Genomic DNA, 18528 nt, shown 5'->3' on the forward strand with positions numbered 1-18528 from the left:
TATGACTTTGACTCAATGGTATGGTTTAAATTCACGCGTTAAAATAAGTTGAAAAATTGTAACATTATGGATCTTTCATCTGCCCGATATTTGTCATCATGTTAAAAGAAAATCTTATATCTTCTATTAAATTATAAAAACATTAAAAAATTAAAATTAATATTTTTTTTTTCTCATTTTGTCTCCATTAAATAAACAATATTTGATTTATGAGCCAAAAGTTAAAACATCATCATCAACTACTTTTTGACAAGTGAAATTAGAATTGATATAAAATTCTAATTTCAATTATTTGTTTAGATTAACAAATATTTTAGAAAGAAATCAAACATTAGCCACAGCACTTCTAATTCCATCTAATTCTTATATTTAAATAACTTAACAAACATCATCAGAATTTGAATTGACTCCACCAATTCAAATTCCAAATTCCAAACTAAAAAAACTTCATTAAAACCACATTAAACAGAAACATAATCAGTGATGTGAATAAGTTGAATATTTGAACATTTAACTAAATCCACACTTAACAGTAATTCCGTCAAAAAGTGCTTTTGTGTTTATAGTTTTGTACATTGTTCTTGGCTTGCACCTCATTAAATGCCTTCAAATTCTGTGTTCCATGTTAGTCATTGGTGGCACTCTTTTTCTAAGAAGAATAACAGGTAATTGCATTAGAAAATCTTGTGAAAAAAGACAAATACAATAACAAGAAAACATTAAAATAATAATAATAATAATATATAATTGTTTGTTAAGGTATCATATTTTGTTTCGCCCATATTTGTCAACAAAAGTTTGCCAAGGTATATTATATATTTGCAACGAACTTTAGCTTGAATGTATCTGTTGTGTTTGACATAGTTAAATTTAAACAAGATTATGTTCATTCTCAAACTTATTTGTATTTTAGTAAATCAATTACAACATTTGAGATATAAACTATAGATTGAGTTAAATTCAATCATCCTTTAGAACCAACAGTCGAAATGAGAAGCCGAAAGTTTATTTAATAGTCTCACTCAAAATAGAGAGATTTAAAAGAAAATGACCAATCAGAATGTAACATAAGATTTTATGTAATCGTCAGTCGTCACCTCTTTTTCTAGACCATCAGACTAGCAGATTGGTGCGGCCATCGTCGATCAGTATTTATAGAGAGAAGCCCTGGTCAAATATATTCAATTAGGATAAGGTAATTTCATTATTTAGATGGGAAATGAACTTAAGCAGTCAATGAGACAGGATTGATTTATTAAATTGATTTATACAAATAAGTGTCGACGTAAAATATGTTAAGATGATGAACGAACCTCAGGCGGATTAAATTTGGCACCAAGGTTGCTGAGTTTGGCATGTGCTTCTGCATAATCCTTGAAAAATGCTTCCTGATCTTCAGCATACTTTTCAGCATAAATCTACATTTTAACAAGAACTTTATTATGGGGAAGGCTTTTGGTTAACAAGTTGTCATGTTTCCAACAGGGGTTAATGTCGTTTGCAAAAGGAAGGGAGTATTTAACCTTAAATGACGGATCTTCGAAAATTGCTGCATCGGTGGGCAAAACCAGCAGATTTTCATCCCTTTTCTCTTTAATATCCTGAATTAACCAAAAACAAATTCCAGATTGATAAAAATGAATAGTGTATATTTTTGTTGTGTCACATTCAGTTGTGCAATATCAAACCTTGAAATAGGAATTGTCAAACTTCAGCCACTGAACTGTCCAAGACTGTCCACCTGGCGCTCCGGGTCCTTCTTTCTGTGATGCAGCAGTACAGCATTTCAAACTCATTGAACAATATTTAAAAAGATCTAGAGATAAATTAAGTAATCATGAAAATAGACTCCATTCACTTCCATGCATTGGCAAAATAAATATTTTTTTTGAAATAAAGCATTTCATTTTGCTTAAACATGATTAACTACCGTGTACTTCGTTTCTGGCTTGCCCCAACCGCTTCGTTCAGGTCTAGACCTTCCTAGAGTGTGCGCACCCGAGAGGGCAACTATTTCCTGTAAGAAAACCAAAGAAGTGCAAATACATTTGTAAATAATAATATAGCCATAGAAGGTAAATAACCAAATCTAGAAGATAATTGCTTCATATATGACAAACCTTGTCATCCAACCCCATCCTATAGAATACATCACGCAAATGAGAAGCAGGAGAAGGGGGGCCAGCATCTGTGAAAATAAAATAAATTGCATGTCAATCCATTATCTTGTTTGATATGAAAGAACATAAAATTACAAAAAGAAAACACAGAAACTGTGTGAACAAATCAACCGGACAAAAAAATACTATAAAACAAAACTGATAAAAAGAGTAAAGAAATTGTATGAAATGGTACCTAGACTCATGGTAAAGAATTTTATGAAATGGAGCCTAGACTTGTTTCTAACTGAGTGACTTACCAGGCAAGCGTCCTTCCTCTGGACATTGCTCTGGTTCTGAGACATCCACTCTACCATACTTCATGGGGATTTTAGGTCCACCAGCTTCCTGTGAGTTACCACAATGTAAAGAGATCCAGTTTTCAAGGAAGTTAAAGTATATATAGTAACTAAAATCCCAAAAATTTACCTCAATTGCAGTTGCACTTGCCAATTGGAATAAATCTGCATAAGAAACACCAGTGTATTTGTCTTTGATAGGCTGGAGAAGCTTTAGAGCATTTATAAGACCTGTAGAGGAAGGATTAAGGCAAAAGAATCATAAGAGAACAAAATATTATGAATAAGATACCATACCAGCATTTGCTCCATGTTTCAGCTCAACTTCAAATCTTAGACTTCCATTAGCTCCACCTCTTTGTGGCCACTCCTCAATGTTTTTGTTGTAAGTACCAGCATCATGCCATCCCAAGCGAACCTTTCATGCCAACAAATGTTATCTCAAATCAATATGTCACGATTCAAGAGTTTGGAGGAATCCAGAGACACCAACCCATATAAGGAGGCAACAAAACATCGGGATGGGGATGAGGATGGTCTACTTTCAAAGATACTATTGAAGGTTTGGAATATTCTAGATTATAATGTCCCTAGAAATGAACAGAAAATTTTCAATGATTCAAGAATATGTAGTGTGAAAAATCAATCTAGGTGCATCTAGCCTAGGGTATAGGAAAATAAAATTGTGACTTAAAAAAAATGTTATAGGAAAACTATATATATCCCCTTATATCTTAATCCCCTTAGATAAATAGAATATTTGGTATGATAAATTCCATCCCTCGAATATCCCCTCATTCCTTGAGTCAAGGAATTTGTCGCATGTATGCCTATTTAAGGCATTTCTTTATCATGTTACTCATTCAAGAATAATAAAAGAAAATAGCAAAGAATATCACATTCCTACATGTATAGTAATCTAAAATTATCAACATCTTAGGTGTTGTGGGGATTCTTACAACATTCTAATATGTGGTGAATATAGGGAGCGTGTAAAAAGGTAGCAAGTTTTCTTTGTCATTTAAAACGATGAGGAAGCTTCCTAGGAACTGAAAACCCTAAACCCCTTGTTCAATCTTGAACAATTGATAAGAAATTCAAAGGAACAAGTGAAGGTCGAGGAAAAGTAAAAAGATCGATCAACTAGAAGAATGAGACAATCATTGAAGCCTCAAAGACTAATCGATTCATCTAAATACCAAAAACAATGTATAATCGATTATTACAACATGAATAATGGATTCATCTACATTCTGAAATTCTGATAATAATCCTCTTAAACATATAAAAGTGTCATTACTGGTTATCATAGTTAGCTAGGTCAATACTGAATAGAAACAAGCAGGTAGAAAAATGCTGTAAATGCAACTGGAAACAAGTGACAAGGAAAATTCACCAATATAGGATGGCAAAACTTAGCATTGAGAATCTCCTTAATGTCTTCTCTGGCATGCTTCAACTGATCGGGATTAGAAGCAAAGTTTTTTGGTGAAGCTACTGTGCTGAAACCGCCTAGAGAAGCAAAAACGGGCAAGCGCTTCTGGAATTGAATATAGAAAAAAACAAAATCATTTTGATCCTAAACAACAAAGTCCTCCTCCAGTGTTATAAATTCTGATAAAGAAAGAGTGAGTGAGTGAGTGAGTGAATATACCTGCGTAATGAAGAGATGAGAAACAAGAGGAGCAGATCGGAGACATTTCAAAGATGAAGATGGAAAGGTAGAAGGACGTGATGCAGTTAAGAGAGTTGTATAGCTAGGTTTAACGGCGGAGGGAAGGAGGCGGTAAGCCATGGCGGTGCCCTGCTCAAGAAACAATAATAGATGAGGAGTGACGACGATAGATAGTAATTAAACACTTTTCAGTTTTTACGCGAGTCACACTCAAAACCCACGAGTCAAACACACTCACTCTTTCGTTACTCTTTGTTTGGAACTCAGCTGCTCATTAGTAGGGTTGGGTTTGAATATTTTTTTTTATTTAATTTACTTCCAAAATATTTTTATTTTAAATATTTTATTAAGTTATTAATTTAGATAAAATAATGTTCTTAAATAAATTTTAATTATTTATATATATATATATATTAACAAATTTAATAATATTTGTTTGTTCAACTATATTTCAACTCAAGAGTTTTCAAAAAGGTCTAATTTATATTATTTGATAATTGGAATATATTGACCATTATTAATCAATTAAATATTATTAAATTTGTTAATATATAGATAATTAAAATGTATTTCATAACATTTTTTCATCTAAATTAATACCTTATAAAATATTTAAAATAAAAATAACTTTTAAATAAATAAAATAAAACGTTCAAACCCAACTCTGAAACTGGTTTCCAAATAATTTTTTTAATTTTGAAAATATATATATATATATATATTAATTCAAATAAAAAGATTCATATCAAAAATTAAATTATTAAATAATTGGAATAAAATCAAAATAATTAAATAAAAATTTAGATGTTAAATAATATAACATGTTTATTATAATTAAACTTCAAATAATATGATCAAATAATTTTGTAATTCTTCGGGTAACTCCAAAGATATGTAACGATAAATGTTAAAGTATAGTAAGTTGAACGAATTAATCAAATAGTGTCCGAAAAATCTCTACCAAATATTTTGAATAAGAGTGAAAATTGTCCTTGACTGAGGGTTGGTAAGTAATCCTGAAAAATACTATGTCAAGTGATAACTCATTATCTACGTATATGATCGAAAAGTGATAAATCCTTAAAAGTAATGGGAAGATACTTGTAAGACGGTTTCTAACTGAAAGTGACTCTTTATTGTAAAAATATAACTTTAAATCTGATAACTTAATCTCATTTCTTTCTACAAAGGAGATATACACATACTCGAGAATTAATCAACCAGACAAGTGCAACAAGACAAGTGGAGAATATAAGCAATAAACGACTCATCAATCACTAAAATATTATTCAATATTAAACAATAAGTCGAATCGAAAAAAACACAACACAAATTCAAATATAAATGGTGAAAATAAAAAAAAAAGAACCTCCAATTATTTTTAAAAAAATATATCTTCAATTAGGGCATTGTTTCATGTTTATGATTGAAATTGGAATTTTCTATACACTCAGGACTAGTTTGATTGAGCTTATTATTAACTTATTCTATAATTAACTATGGTATGACTATGTTTAATACACGTAATTCATGTATCTTAATTTTTTTTTCATTCTTATTGTTCTACATTATCCAGTTTATTCACTAAAATTTGCTTAGATGTCTTTAACTTTATTTATATGCAACTTATTCACATTAACGCCTTAATGATCATCAAAATTATAATTATAATTGAAAGTTATTTTTCTCATTTGTTATCAGATTTTTTTAATATTAATTCAGATTATATAATAATTTTTTCTTTTAGTTTAAATATATTTTTGTTTGTAATCATCTTACACTTAAAGATTACTTTTATTTATTATACCAGATTAATTGTGTATTACATATTGTTTTGTTTTTTTAGATAAAGTAATTAAAAAAACTGATGAAAAAATATAAATACCAGATTATCATCGAAATATAAAACTATTTTTATTTAATTTTATAATAATTTAAAACATTAAATAATTTTTCAATGTTTAACTCAATAATTCATTTTTTCTTATCAAATAAAATTCGTCCACCCCAAAAAGCTATTAATTTAAATAATAATAAAAACATATCAAACTTCCAACTGATGATTCTACTTTTCAATTATGGGTTTTGGGGAGAAATTCGGTGAAATGGGCTAACGACATTATTTTAGAAAATGATCAGCCTCATAAAATTTGTAAAAATATTCTTTTGGACGAAAAGACTTTTTACATCACGCGACGCATTCATTCGCGTGACTTGATAATATTTACAAAATAGACCTCGCATGACGCGATAATATTTGTAAAAATGATCTCGCGTGATGCGACGCATCCATTCGCGTCATGCGAGGCCATTTTTGCAAATATTATCGCGTCACGTTAGGTCATTTTTGCAAACATTATCAAGTCATCCTTTAGCGTTACGCGACGCATGATCACGTGACGCGAAGAGATTACCTTATAATATTTGCAAAAATAACCTCGCATGACACACTAATGTTTGAAAAAATGACCTCGCGTGATGCGAGGTAATTTTTTTTTGTAAACATTATCAGGTCATTCCTTCGCGTTACGCGATAATAAGTCGCGTGACGCGAATGATATATTTTTGTCTTTTAGACAGGTCGTAAAGGTCATTTTCCAAAATAGTTTAATTATTAGAGTCATTTTGCACAATTTTCCGTTTGTTGGGTTTTTGTTTAAATAAATTTAGAGAAAATGATGGGGGAGTGAAGGAGATGAGAGAATGAATGTTTTCTATTTATTCCATTTTTTTATATTTTTTGTTTTTTACTCAATAACTTAATATATATTTTTTTGAATGGTACAATATATAATAATAAAATAAATTTTATTTTATTTTAAGTCTGAAGTATTTTAATGTTTTTGTTAATGAAGTTAATTACATGATAAACGAGAAAATAAAATAATGATGGATTATGTTTAAATGAAAAAGAATAAAGGTCTAAATTCAAGTTATGATTTAACTAAGGAGCTTGTTTGATGATGATGGTTGTTTGAATTTAATTAAAGGTTTGATTTTGTTATTTAATTAATTAATTAATTAATTTTAAATAATATCTTTAGATATGAGTTATTGAAAATAATGTTATTGGGATGAAAATATCCTAATTTTATAATATAAAATAAAAAATGATCTTATTTATAAATAAAGTGTATTTTAATCTTTTAGTTAATAATATAAATAATGAAATATTTAAAAAAACTATTTTAAATAACTCACATCACATAAAAAAGAAATCATTATATTTTCTCAAAAATAAAATACATATCATTAATTAATATATAATTATTTTATTTTTTCTAATCTTTTAAAATATTAAAAACAAATTATTCTTTAATCGACTTAACTTAAACAACGTCAAAAATACATAAAAGAAGCAAATCTAATTAATTAATAAATAAATTTGCCATATATAAATGTTACACTTAATTAGATAACTTGAATGAAAAGATCGAGAGACTTTGAGGGACAGACTATTACTAAAATAAAAAATAAAATAGATAGCTACCAATCATTTACACTTAATTGATTCTTTAAGTTTTTTTTTTTAAATTTATTTTTCCTTATAACGTGCTACAAAATCGTGATGGACATAAAATAAAGAAAATCCACATTTAAAAATAGAGTTGATTTCAAACTAATTATTTTATAATATTCATATATTAATTTAAAAATTAGCATGAACCATTCCTATGTACGTACCATAATCAAACTAATAAAATGAATTGACTTTTGCACATGTAAGATTGCGAGGATGTGGCACTTTCGTAACAACCAAATATTAATTATTATATGTCAAATTCAAATAATTTTTAATGCTTATTTATGATTGAGATGTGTACGTTATCAATGTTCATTCTCAGTATTTGAAACGGTTTATAAGAAAAAATAATTAATTTAACATAATTTTATGAATGTTTTAATTAAAAAAATTATTTGATTTTTTCAACAAATTAGATCAACGTCATTCCTCTTTCATTCCCTCCTTCAATCATATTTGGGTGAAAAATATATGTGCCTACAAAATTTGAAATCACAATTATTTTATTCTTAATTTTCCCAAAACAAAATTTAAGTATGATCAAAATACAATCACAAATGAATTATATATATACATTGTGCTATTTAATTTAAAATTATGCAAATAATTATAATAATAAGGTATAACAAAAAAAAATCAACCTTATTACTCAAATTAGTCTTTTCAACGTAAATAATAATAAGAAATTAAATATTACGAAATAATAAAGTTTTTAATATATATATATATATATATATATATATATTTTATTTTAAGAGAAACCAATGACTCTAACCATTTTTTTAATTATAATAGAAACTAAATATTATTATTCTTTTTGAAATCAGAATATATTATTTATAAAAAGTTAATTATGTTGTTTTTTAATTTAATAAATTTTACTGGCATGAAAAAAATATATAAAAAAACAATATGGAGATAAGAAGATATATATAAAAAATAAAAAGTAAACAAAAAATTAATTAAAATGATGGAGATCGAAGATAAGAGATTTGGAGATAGAGAAGAAGAGATTGCCAAAATAAATCTTACTTAAAAAAAAAGTAAGATTATGCATAAATAATAAAAATATTAAATGAAGTTTAGAATCAATTTTTAAAAACTATTATTTTTGTAAAAAGTCGACTATATATATATATATATATATTGTCACCAACTTTATATATGTGTATTTTGTACTTTGTAGTATATTCAATAATTAGTAAGCAGCAGTTTGTGCTAAGGAGTATTATCAGTCATGGATTTGACGGAGAAAGACGTGTTCGGAGTTGATGCCGCCGCTTCTCTGGTGAAGAATCTGAGAGGTACATTCGCTACTGGAAAGACGAAGAGTTATGAATGGAGAGTTTCTCAGTTGAATGCTTTGATGACAATCATCACCAATCACGAGAAGGATATCACCGATGCTCTTCAATCCGATCTCGGAAAGCCTGTCATGGAAGCATTCATCTCTGAGGTATTCAATGAATACTATTCATATATCGCTTTAATTTCCTCTTTATCTTCGTTTTGATCTGTTGTTGAATTGGCGGTTATCTTTGCAGCTTTCACTGTTTATCACATCAGTTCGATTCACATTAAAAGGACTAAAGAGTTGGATGATGCCAGAGAAGGTGAAATCCACAGTAACCTCATTTCCTTCATCTGCGGAAATTGTTCCAGAGCCGCTAGGTGTTGTGTTGATCATATCAGCTTGGAATTATCCTTTCTGTAAGTAGATTTTCATTATTCAATTATCAATTCTGTGATTCCAATTCAAGGTCTGTTAGTGATTTCTTCTTGTATCTGTATGTAGTGTTGTCGCTTGATCCAGTAGTTGGAGCAATTGCAGCTGGAAATACTGTGGTTTTGAAGCCGTCAGAAGTTTCTCCAGCAACTTCTGCTCTTATTTCAAAGTTAGTCCTGCAGTATATGGACGGTTCTGCTGTAAAAGTTGTGGAAGGTTCTGTTCATGAGACCACTGCCTTATTGGAGCAGAAATGGGATAAAATATTCTATACAGGTAATCATCAATCAAATTCAACCGCTAAACAAAAAGAAAATACTCAAACAAACTGTTTTTTACCTGTCTGTCTGTAGGCAATGGAAAAGTAGGACGAATTGTTATGGCTGCAGCAGCAAAGCACCTTACTCCTGTTTCTCTCGAGCTTGGAGGAAAATGCCCGGCTTTTATTGATTCGGATATCGATTTGAAGGTGTTGTAATTGTAAATCCTTTCTGCCCGAGATTTAATCAATTTCATGTATTAATTAACAGATCACTATGTTCTTTAGGTGGCTGCAAGGCGTATCATTGCTGGAAAGTGGGGATTAAACAGTGGGCAAACATGCATTTCTGCTGATCATTTATATACAACGAAATCATTTGCTCCCAAATTGGTGAGAGTCAGTGTTTTATTTATTTTAAAAAGAACATGCTGATCAAACACAAACAGTATTAATGTTTTGTTTATCCAGATTGATGCTTTGAAAAGTGAGTTGAATAAGTTTTTTGGAAGTGATCCGTTGAAATCTGAAGACATGTCTCGCATTGTGAATGACAAACATTTTGCTCGGTTGAGAAGGTTGTTGGAGGATGAGAAGGTATCTGGAAAGATAGTTCATGGAGGTGAACTAGACGAAAAAAACCTGTAAGTCAAATTATGAATTCTTCTTCTTTTTATTTTTCGGTTATTCATATGTTGACTTGTTTGTTGTAACAGAAAGATATCTCCTACGATTTTACTGGATGTTCCTGAGGATTCTCTAATCATGAACGAAGAGATATTTGGTCCTCTGCTTCCAATTATCACGGTAAAACAGTTTGTTTTGTTGTGTTTAACTGTTTAAATATATATATATATATATATAGCTCTGTCATACATATGTTTGGTTGTAGATTGAGAGTCTGCAAGAGGCATTTTATTTGACTAATGCAAAGGACAAGCCATTAGCAGCTTATTTGTTTTCGAATAACAAGAAACTGAAGGAGGAGTTCATTGAAAATGTATCAGCTGGAGGTTTAGTGATCAATGATGTTGGTCTTCATGTAAGGAAGTAGATGATATTGAATAAATAAATAAAGAAATAAAGAGGGTGCCTAACTAATATATATATATGTATTTGTGATATGTAATAGGTGTGTAATCCACATTTGCCATTTGGAGGAGTTGGGGAAAGTGGAATAGGGGGGTACCATGGGAAATTCACGTTTGACGCATTCAGTCACAAGAAGGCGGTTCTGAAACGTGTGTTCTTTGGGGATGCGTCTATAAGGTATCCACCATACACGCCTGGGAAGCTGAAAACTATGAGGGTTCTACTAAGTGACGGTTTCTTCAACATGATTCGCGAATTTTTCAAGGCCTAGCTGGTTTCAATTACTGCATATTGGGGTTTTATTAACTTATAAAAATTTGGTTTTTTTTGATGTATTGTGTCATTAAAAACATTCTTCATTTTCATAATATATATCTATGTTGTTCTTAGCAAACTTTCAAATATTGCTTTGCCATTCATGTTCTTTGTTTAAAGTTAAAATCAGCCAAAAAATATGTGATTTTTATTTTTTTCAATCAATATACAAAATATTTGACATAGTTCTAGGTTCCTTTTAATTTATATTGTTTTGCTTAGTTAGTACACTAATATATTTTGGTGTAAAAAAACGTCAAAATTTGAGAATAAATGTTTAATTAAGTTATATAATTGTTTAAACTCAGATTCAGCTCTAGAAAGTGTCTAAATGTTGTCAATTAGATCCATTTAAAAACACTTTCTAAAACTGGAATTTAGCGAATTTATAAATATATATCAAACTAAATTATGTTTCATAACATTATATAATATAAATCAAGATCAAAATTATCAAGTTTTCTCGTTCAAACCCAACTCTAGGTTTTCAAATAAGCTGCATTCTAAAAGAGAAAATGAGAGAGAAATGTAGTCTGTCAAGGGCAGTTCAATGAATGATTTTCAGATACATACAATGGATGCAAGTGACTCAAACATGCCATAAGTGATGCATATAGCAATCAAGGGGTAATCAAGATCCCATTTAATTAAGAAAAAAAACTTAGTCAAATAATAATTCCACATTTAGGTGTCAGTTACATTTTTATTTATTGGATGATAAGACAAACAACTATTAGAAGAAGAAGAAGAAGAAGAATCATGCAAAACACAATTCAAAGGACAACTGATTTTAAAAAACCAGATGCATGTTGTTCCTTTGAGCTTATCCATGATTTCTAGTGATGATGATGACCATGATCTTGAACAAAGCGCAGACCACAATACTTGCAGATAGCTGGCTGGTCGAGGTCCAGGCATATGAACTCAATTGGATGCCCAAGAGCAGGATTATTGTCTGCAAATGGGTTAAACAACAGGGGCTAGACATTTCAGGCAACACAGTATAACATTATGGAAATATATTATTGACAAGTACAAATGTTAAAATTCAACTTAAAAACAGGACACTACATATTGTTTTCCATTCGCAATTTGCTATCAAATTAGTGGCGATTTGTTTGTTTACATGTTGTAGGTTACATATCAAAATTATTAGAAATTTCAGAATCATATTTATGCATTTTCTATCGTTTTTTTATCCATCAAGTAAGTACTATTCACAAGAACCTGAAAACTAGAAGAAGCTCAGAACAAATACTAACCCCCTTCACAAGCAGCAATCCTGCCTTGAACCTTTATTGGTGGAACTTCATTGATCAATTCCATTGGAGATTTCTTGCTTGTGTCCTGTTTAGTTACATATCAATTATGTTATTATCTTAGCAATGACATCCAGTGCAACACAAGACATCCGCACAATCAACTTTACATGACTTGTATCTAAAATATAGAAATCTATTTTGATTGTTAGTAAAATGTAACATCATCAATTGAGTAAGCAAATGGATAAGCAGCAAAAATAAAAATAAAACATGATGACAAAGATAATTATTTAGTACAACCAGACGAGATATGGCTTGACAATGAGGCAAACATCCACAACTAGATGATGCCCTACATGATCCAAATAAGGTAACGCTGTAATTCTTAGCAGAGTTGATTTAAAAATGTTGATAATTTACTCAGTACAACGAAACTGCTGGACAAGCAGAACAAGGGCTGGATCTTGTTCCATTTTATACAAGCTCATCTCATCTGTTGATCTAAATATTGACTCATTGAGGCATGCTGAACTTGTTCTAAGAGATCATAACTTAGCCTACATATTGTGATCCATAATTGAGATATGAAGCAGAAGCAGGAGCAGTAATGTCTTTTATATAGTGAAAAAAACAGCCTGAGAAACCAAGACATAATGTTTGAAGATTTATTTATTACTTTTGCAGTGTATATCCCCTTTGTAAGGCTGAAATATTACACCACCATCTCAATTGACTGATGTAAATACTACATGTGTGACCAAAAGTGTTTTTAAGGATGATAACGCACTGATAATATTGTTATACTGACAGAACAATATGATCATGGTCTTTTTTAAAATCCAGAAATCATGCCAAATTCAGGTTGTGAAAGTGGGCTTTTGTTTTTGAGCATATGTCAATAGACCTAACTAATCATTGCAAACGTGCAGTTCAAAGAAAGAAGAGAATAAACGAACTAGACAAACACTCATTCGCCTTTGAGGCATCCTACCGACTGAAGAACAGAACGTACAAGCTCCAATAGCAATAAATGGCTAAAAACATTAAATAAAAGAGGGATCTCTTGATGAAAGAACCACTTTAATGGCGCAATCAAACGCCATTAGGTAAACTGAAAGGTTAATTGTGAATATAGATACCTAGGACTCAGTAATAAGAAAAGGACTAATCTGGCGATTGAATTCATGGTTTCTTGCATTTTCCCTAACCATTAAGATTTATTAGAAATCCCTATACTACTGAAGGTCAAACAGATCTGACATTGGACAATGAAAAAGAGACAGTAACGTTTGTGAAATAGAAAACGATGAAGATTGAGAGAGAGAGAGAGAGAGCAGCTAACCTGCATCCACTTAGCAGTGTGAGAGGAGACGATTTCGCTGCCACCAAGGCTGCTTAGGCTTCTAGTGTTTGAAACGAAACCAGAATTTCGTGTTAGGGTTCTTAGAAGATTCGACGCCATCGCCACACCATGTTTTCTTCCGTAAGTCGCCATATCTCCGGGAGCGAAAGAGAGAGAGAAAGAGAGAGATTAACAACGAAGAATTTGCAGCTGCTAAATCAAAGTTTGTTTCAGACCCTCGTTTCGTTAGGCAGCCACTGGACCGGCCGTACACTCATAAAACCCAAAATTATTCTTAAATTATTGATTTTATTTTATATAAATTTAAATTATTTTTTATTTTTATTTATAATCATTTATATTATAACTATTTTTAACATTTTTCATTGAAAACAGAAAACTATGTCAAAATGTCACGAAGTCTAATTCCATAACAGTGTGGATGTTATATATTAGAAATGTTCTAATTTACTCGGGACATAACTCTGTGGACGTTACCTTGGTAGGTATTAAAAATCGAACATGTAATTTCTAAGAAAAAAAGAATACATGTAGTTTTGTTTCCTTAATAAGTTTTTTTTATGTAACAAAGTGGCAATTTGGAGATTCATGTCCATTACAGCCATCACTTGCACAATCAAGAAATATATGTTATTATTGTATGCAGCTCCTACTTAAGAATTGAAGTTAAAAAACAATATAAGTTTAAATTAATTGCATAACCATATTTGTTACACAACACACTCACAAACTCAGGTTAGACACCTGAGAAAATTTAATAACTAAATGCAATAGAAATTTAAGGTCATAACAAACTCTGAGTTGCTTAATATGCATGAATATGTCCCCCCATAATTGGGGTCCAATTCAACCCTGCAGTTTTTTTTGGAAGTGTTATCCAAAATCATTTATTAATATTACTAAGAAAAAAAGAAACAACAAATTCTGTCTCAACTCTCAATTGACAGCAGCACAGCACACATGATCAGTTGGAAAATGACATTTTTTATGGTTTCGTGGGTTCCCAACTTCTGTATCTGGTCCAGTCTCTCTGACCAGGATTCAAAGTGTGCCCCTTTGAATGATAGATGTGCTCGTCTCCTTCTCCAGACAGATTCTCTTTATGCTCAGCACCGTACCTTTTTGGCTTCAGCAACAGTAGCTTCAAGACATACAAATTTCATAAGTGCTCATTTCTCTTTACCCTTTTTTAATACAAAACACACACAAACCTCATCTCCTGTGTGATCAGTTATATAGTGAAGCCAACCGTGCCATTCAGCGGGCACTTGTGAGGCATTGTAACGGTCTTTTGAAGCATAATCCACCCACCTGTGTCTACCTAGAGAACAACCACACTAACGAGAGTTAATGAAATTGGCAAGAATGCTCCCAGTGAAGATATTCATTGGTCAATATGTAAATAGTTATCAGTAATATCACCAATGTTTAAAAAGTTAAAAAAAACTTGTCCTGATAAAATTATAGTAATCACGGTTATAGAAGATTCACCAAAAGATTAAAACCATGCAGAAATTCTATTTTCATTCTAGTTGCTTACGTACCATATTTGTTTGTTCTTTTTATTTAAGCCCTCAACAATCCTTCACAAAATTTTCTAAATTAAATTTCCATCAAGCAAGGTTCAAATATCCAACACATTCCATCCCACCTTTTCATTGGCACACACTCTTCTTGTCAACTATAAAGTCATTAGAAACACAGTTCATAGCCCATTTTCAAGAATTGAACATTTTAAAAGAACGCAAATGTATGCATATGCTACATCTCTCACTACAAAGAAAGTAGGAGGAAAAGCTTATCCCATTTTGATCTTCAGTATGCCACTTATTTTGATAATGGTGAGATTTAAGCCCTTAATCGTCTCTTCCCAAATAAGAACATTTTTACAAAGCAAACAGCCTTTCTCAACAACCAGTCATCTATATTATGGATTGTCATTTCAAGCATTGCTCTCTGTAGTCTTCTTATGTGATGATATGGATCAAATATTCATTTTAAGTGGTCTACAGGCATAATGAGTTTTTTACTAGTAACTAACCCTATGATTGTTCGGCATGCAACAAAAGAATAAATGTTTTTTTTCTTCTCATGTTCCCTATGTTACTCATGCGGAAGTATCAACATGTAATTATGCACATACGAATGGAGACATATCCAGCTGGTTTATCCACTTGTTTCAATCCATTTATTAGCTATTATTTGATGAACTAAACCTTTGTATTGGAGTGGAAGATCCTAACTACTTAATATTAAACAAGACTTCAGAAGTTCAGTGATTAGACCAAAATGATCCTAATAAATTAACACTGTAGCCTGTGTTCTGATGAAACCACAAGTTAATAAGTGCCACCTCTTTATGGAATAACCTTCAGTTTGGCCCTTTCTTTTATTTCATTTGTATGCCTAAGCAGACACATATCTCACCATTGCAAACAGCTCAGTTTCAACCAAAATCATTTGATAATAACGATTCATGTATTACTTATAATGTGGAAACATAGACTCCATATCACAATTAATCAATGCTGAGACTATAGATGATGATTGATGATCTGTGATCTGGTGTGAAGTTCAACTAAATTATGAGCAATGTTTAGCTTCCAAAGGTATTCCTTCTTCTATTTAAAAGATACAGACAAATATACATAGTTTCCTATCAGTACAGGTGCACAAAATAAATTAGTGTAACAAGCCATGCTAGGATCTAAAGACAAAAAGGTTACAAGCCACGGGAAGGAAAAGAAAATCAGAGAAGAGATAAAACGAAAAAGAGGCACTGACCATATTGTGTCTCGCCGAGCTTCTCATAATACTTATTACCAAATTTATCAATCCCAACCAGTGTTGCACCTATGTTATGTATCTTGGTTTGTCTGTATCAAATCTCAAATATTAGACATAACTATTAAAAGTAACCACATAAACACCAATATGAAATGAATAGTATCAACTGTGGCCAATTTTGAAATCAGATAGACTTTCCTTGGAATGCCACATTTAAGAAAATTCACTTACATTAAGTTCCCGTCCACTAGTTTCCTGAGAAATTTAATAGAAAGAAAGGGAAGCAGAAAAACTGGGTTAGCGCCTATCTATAAGGTTGTCAAACAAAGCAAAACAAAAACAATGACAACTGATCCATCCACCTTTGCAACTAGAACAAAATAAATGTTCCTGGAAATAATGATCGAAGAAAAAAACACATAGGATTCATTTTGTTATTTGCAGAAGACTCTATTAGAGTGTTTGTCATTAAGATCTAAATCTGAACCTTCATCCTTGAATTGAAGAAACATATGAGTGAAATTGAAGTCTTATAATAAATCTATCGATTACTGTATAATCACATATAAAAATCTCAGGAACAACTTGTGCATTTAATCACCAAATAGAACAATCTTTTTCCACAGTAGCAGTTCACTTATAGCTTTCTTGAAGGCTTCTCACTTAAAATTTCATACACAAGCATATAATAGTTAGACAAAAACTACTTATGATTAGACATGGATCAACATGCCACATTTGTGTAGATTTTATGCTACTGTTCTGGAAATACATACTGCAGTAGTGTTTTATGTTGTGTTCAATCATAAGTTAAGTATGTCATTGAATTTGACAGTGTTAGACAATAACTTAGATGAATTGACAAAATTTGAGCTAATTGAACAAATCCATCTTGCAAATTCAATGAAATGGATTATAATACTTTCCTATCTGAAATTCACGAAACACTAATCACACGAAGGTTAATGAAATTGTAAGACGAGACTACCGTTTTCCCCTTGTGTCTCTTCAAACACCAGACAATTAGATGCAAATTAATATAATCTATCTACACATACATAGGAACTAAAGAGGTTACACATTCGAAAACCTTAAAAAAGTATAAGATTTCATCGCAACACAAGCAATAAACAATCATGATTCATGAGATATAAGCAATGTAATCTGGCAAACAACGAGAAGGTAAAGTACATACAAGTATCCTTCTTCCCTGAGTTCTCTGAAGAAGTTTCCGATGCCCTTCTCCCTGACGGACTTCAACACGTTCTTCAACAGAGACGCCATCGCTCACAGCTAGCTATATCAATGAACTTCGAATCCTTTTTTATTCGAGGTCACAGCCCTCGTCATGAGCCGATCCATTTCATATACGATCCTCTCTCCAATGGTTTTGATTCTCTGCTGAACTACCACATAGCTTATCGTGAGGATCAATGGGATGGACGCCACGTTTGTCAAATATAAGGATGCAGTTTAGTCAAAGAAAAACTCTTTTATTTTCTAAAAATAAAAAATAAAAAATAAATTAACCAACATTTTTTATTACAATTTTTTAATACAATTTTGTTATTTCATTTAACATTATTTTAACAAATTAGTTCAAACAAAAATCCTAATGAAATTTACAGTGAATAAATAAGCACAAGTTATTCTTCTATTTTTATGTATTTATTTTTATAATTTTTATAAATAAATAAACTAAATAATGAATAATCTCATAACCCAACATTTAATTGATTAGTAACCATTTGGTTGTAAGTCCAATTGTATCAATTTTGTATAACCAAATTAATGGATTATAAGTCCACTTAAATTATAAAAACCTTAACACATTCACCCCTAAATAAATGAGTCATATAAACCTTCTTCAACAAACAAATAATGGTTAACAAGAAAAAATAATGATCGTCACCCCCTCATACTTTAATCTTATATTTTCAAATATAATATAAGATGACAACTTAAATTATTATTTGTTTAGTTTAATAGATTATCATTATGCATATATGACCAAATAATTTAAATTGAGGAAGGATAAAGTCAACGAAAATTTCATTGAAAGCAAGGC

General features: G+C 30.7%; 4 protein-coding genes across 5 annotated transcripts; 1 reads left to right on the forward strand and 3 right to left on the reverse strand.

Moving 5' to 3' along the window:
* Positions 1–434: 434 nt before the first annotated feature.
* LOC124929296 (probable L-ascorbate peroxidase 6, chloroplastic/mitochondrial) lies at positions 435–4313 on the reverse strand. Of its 2 annotated transcripts, XR_007098636.1 has the most exons (12): positions 4113–4313; positions 3855–3998; positions 2756–2876; positions 2589–2689; positions 2420–2507; positions 2121–2188; positions 1931–2017; positions 1689–1763; positions 1524–1601; positions 1314–1418; positions 1098–1167; positions 435–649 (listed from the first exon to the last, which is right to left on the reverse strand). XR_007098636.1 is itself a non-coding variant. In XM_047469619.1 (11 exons), exons 1-11 carry the CDS (start codon positions 4251–4253, stop codon positions 1153–1155), a joined length of 1023 nt encoding a protein of 340 aa, XP_047325575.1. In that variant the 5' UTR covers positions 4254–4313; the 3' UTR covers positions 985–1152. The 2 variants fall into 2 exon arrangements, 1 of the variants encoding a protein (XP_047325575.1); XM_047469619.1 differs by lacking the exon at positions 435–649 and having other exon boundaries at positions 985–1167.
* Positions 4314–8885: 4572 nt separating this feature from the next.
* On the forward strand, positions 8886–11116 carry LOC124931985 (aldehyde dehydrogenase family 3 member H1-like). Its single transcript, XM_047472578.1, has 9 exons — positions 8886–9112; positions 9201–9366; positions 9452–9658; positions 9736–9851; positions 9930–10034; positions 10113–10285; positions 10358–10448; positions 10534–10683; positions 10774–11116. The coding sequence occupies exons 1-9, from the start codon at positions 8894–8896 to the stop codon at positions 11002–11004; spliced, it is 1458 nt and encodes a 485-aa protein (XP_047328534.1). The 5' UTR covers positions 8886–8893; the 3' UTR covers positions 11005–11116.
* A 536-nt stretch (positions 11117–11652) lies between these two features.
* On the reverse strand, positions 11653–13870 carry LOC124931235 (NADH dehydrogenase [ubiquinone] iron-sulfur protein 6, mitochondrial). Its single transcript, XM_047471660.1, has 3 exons — positions 13653–13870; positions 12311–12395; positions 11653–12003 (listed from the first exon to the last, which is right to left on the reverse strand). The coding sequence occupies exons 1-3, from the start codon at positions 13803–13805 to the stop codon at positions 11885–11887; spliced, it is 357 nt and encodes a 118-aa protein (XP_047327616.1). The 5' UTR covers positions 13806–13870; the 3' UTR covers positions 11653–11884.
* A 526-nt stretch (positions 13871–14396) lies between these two features.
* Positions 14397–17809, reverse strand: LOC124933001 (probable NADH dehydrogenase [ubiquinone] 1 alpha subcomplex subunit 12). The gene is made up of 5 exons (XM_047473723.1): positions 17656–17809; positions 16692–16715; positions 16458–16549; positions 14885–14994; positions 14397–14814 (listed from the first exon to the last, which is right to left on the reverse strand). Exons 1-5 carry the CDS (start codon positions 17742–17744, stop codon positions 14659–14661), a joined length of 471 nt encoding a protein of 156 aa, XP_047329679.1. The 5' UTR covers positions 17745–17809; the 3' UTR covers positions 14397–14658.
* Between the last annotated feature and the right edge of the window lie 719 nt (positions 17810–18528).

This window comes from Impatiens glandulifera, chromosome 3 (genome assembly GCF_907164915.1).
Source record: "Impatiens glandulifera chromosome 3, dImpGla2.1, whole genome shotgun sequence".
NCBI classification, from domain to species: Eukaryota; Viridiplantae; Streptophyta; class Magnoliopsida; order Ericales; family Balsaminaceae; genus Impatiens; species Impatiens glandulifera.

What these genes read in the sequence shown, in the direction of transcription:
- LOC124929296 (XM_047469619.1), bottom strand. Translation starts at nt 4,253, where the DNA reads ATGGCTTACCGCCTCCTTCCCTCCGCCGTTAAACCTAGCTATACAACT. An exon ending in GGATGGGGTTGGATGACAAG is followed by an intron (nt 2,018 to 2,120) that starts GTTTGTCATATA and finishes GTTTTCTTACAG; the next exon opens with GAAATAGTTGCCCTCTCGGG. An exon ending in TCGAAGATCCGTCATTTAAG is followed by an intron (nt 1,419 to 1,523) that starts GTTAAATACTCC and finishes GTTAAAATGTAG; the next exon opens with ATTTATGCTGAAAAGTATGC.
- LOC124931985 (XM_047472578.1), top strand. Translation starts at nt 8,894, where the DNA reads ATGGATTTGACGGAGAAAGACGTGTTCGGAGTTGATGCCGCCGCTTCT. An exon ending in TGGAAGCATTCATCTCTGAG is followed by an intron (nt 9,113 to 9,200) that starts GTATTCAATGAA and finishes TTATCTTTGCAG; the next exon opens with CTTTCACTGTTTATCACATC. An exon ending in ATTCGGATATCGATTTGAAG is followed by an intron (nt 9,852 to 9,929) that starts GTGTTGTAATTG and finishes TATGTTCTTTAG; the next exon opens with GTGGCTGCAAGGCGTATCAT.
- LOC124931235 (XM_047471660.1), bottom strand. Translation starts at nt 13,805, where the DNA reads ATGGCGACTTACGGAAGAAAACATGGTGTGGCGATGGCGTCGAATCTT. An exon ending in ACACTGCTAAGTGGATGCAG is followed by an intron (nt 12,396 to 13,652) that starts GTTAGCTGCTCT and finishes GTAACTAAACAG; the next exon opens with GACACAAGCAAGAAATCTCC. An exon ending in GATTGCTGCTTGTGAAGGGG is followed by an intron (nt 12,004 to 12,310) that starts GTTAGTATTTGT and finishes ACCCATTTGCAG; the next exon opens with ACAATAATCCTGCTCTTGGG.
- LOC124933001 (XM_047473723.1), bottom strand. Translation starts at nt 17,744, where the DNA reads ATGGCGTCTCTGTTGAAGAACGTGTTGAAGTCCGTCAGGGAGAAGGGC. An exon ending in CTCAGGGAAGAAGGATACTT is followed by an intron (nt 16,716 to 17,655) that starts GTATGTACTTTA and finishes TAAATTTCTCAG; the next exon opens with GAAACTAGTGGACGGGAACT. An exon ending in CTAGTGGACGGGAACTTAAT is followed by an intron (nt 16,550 to 16,691) that starts GTAAGTGAATTT and finishes GATTTGATACAG; the next exon opens with ACAAACCAAGATACATAACA.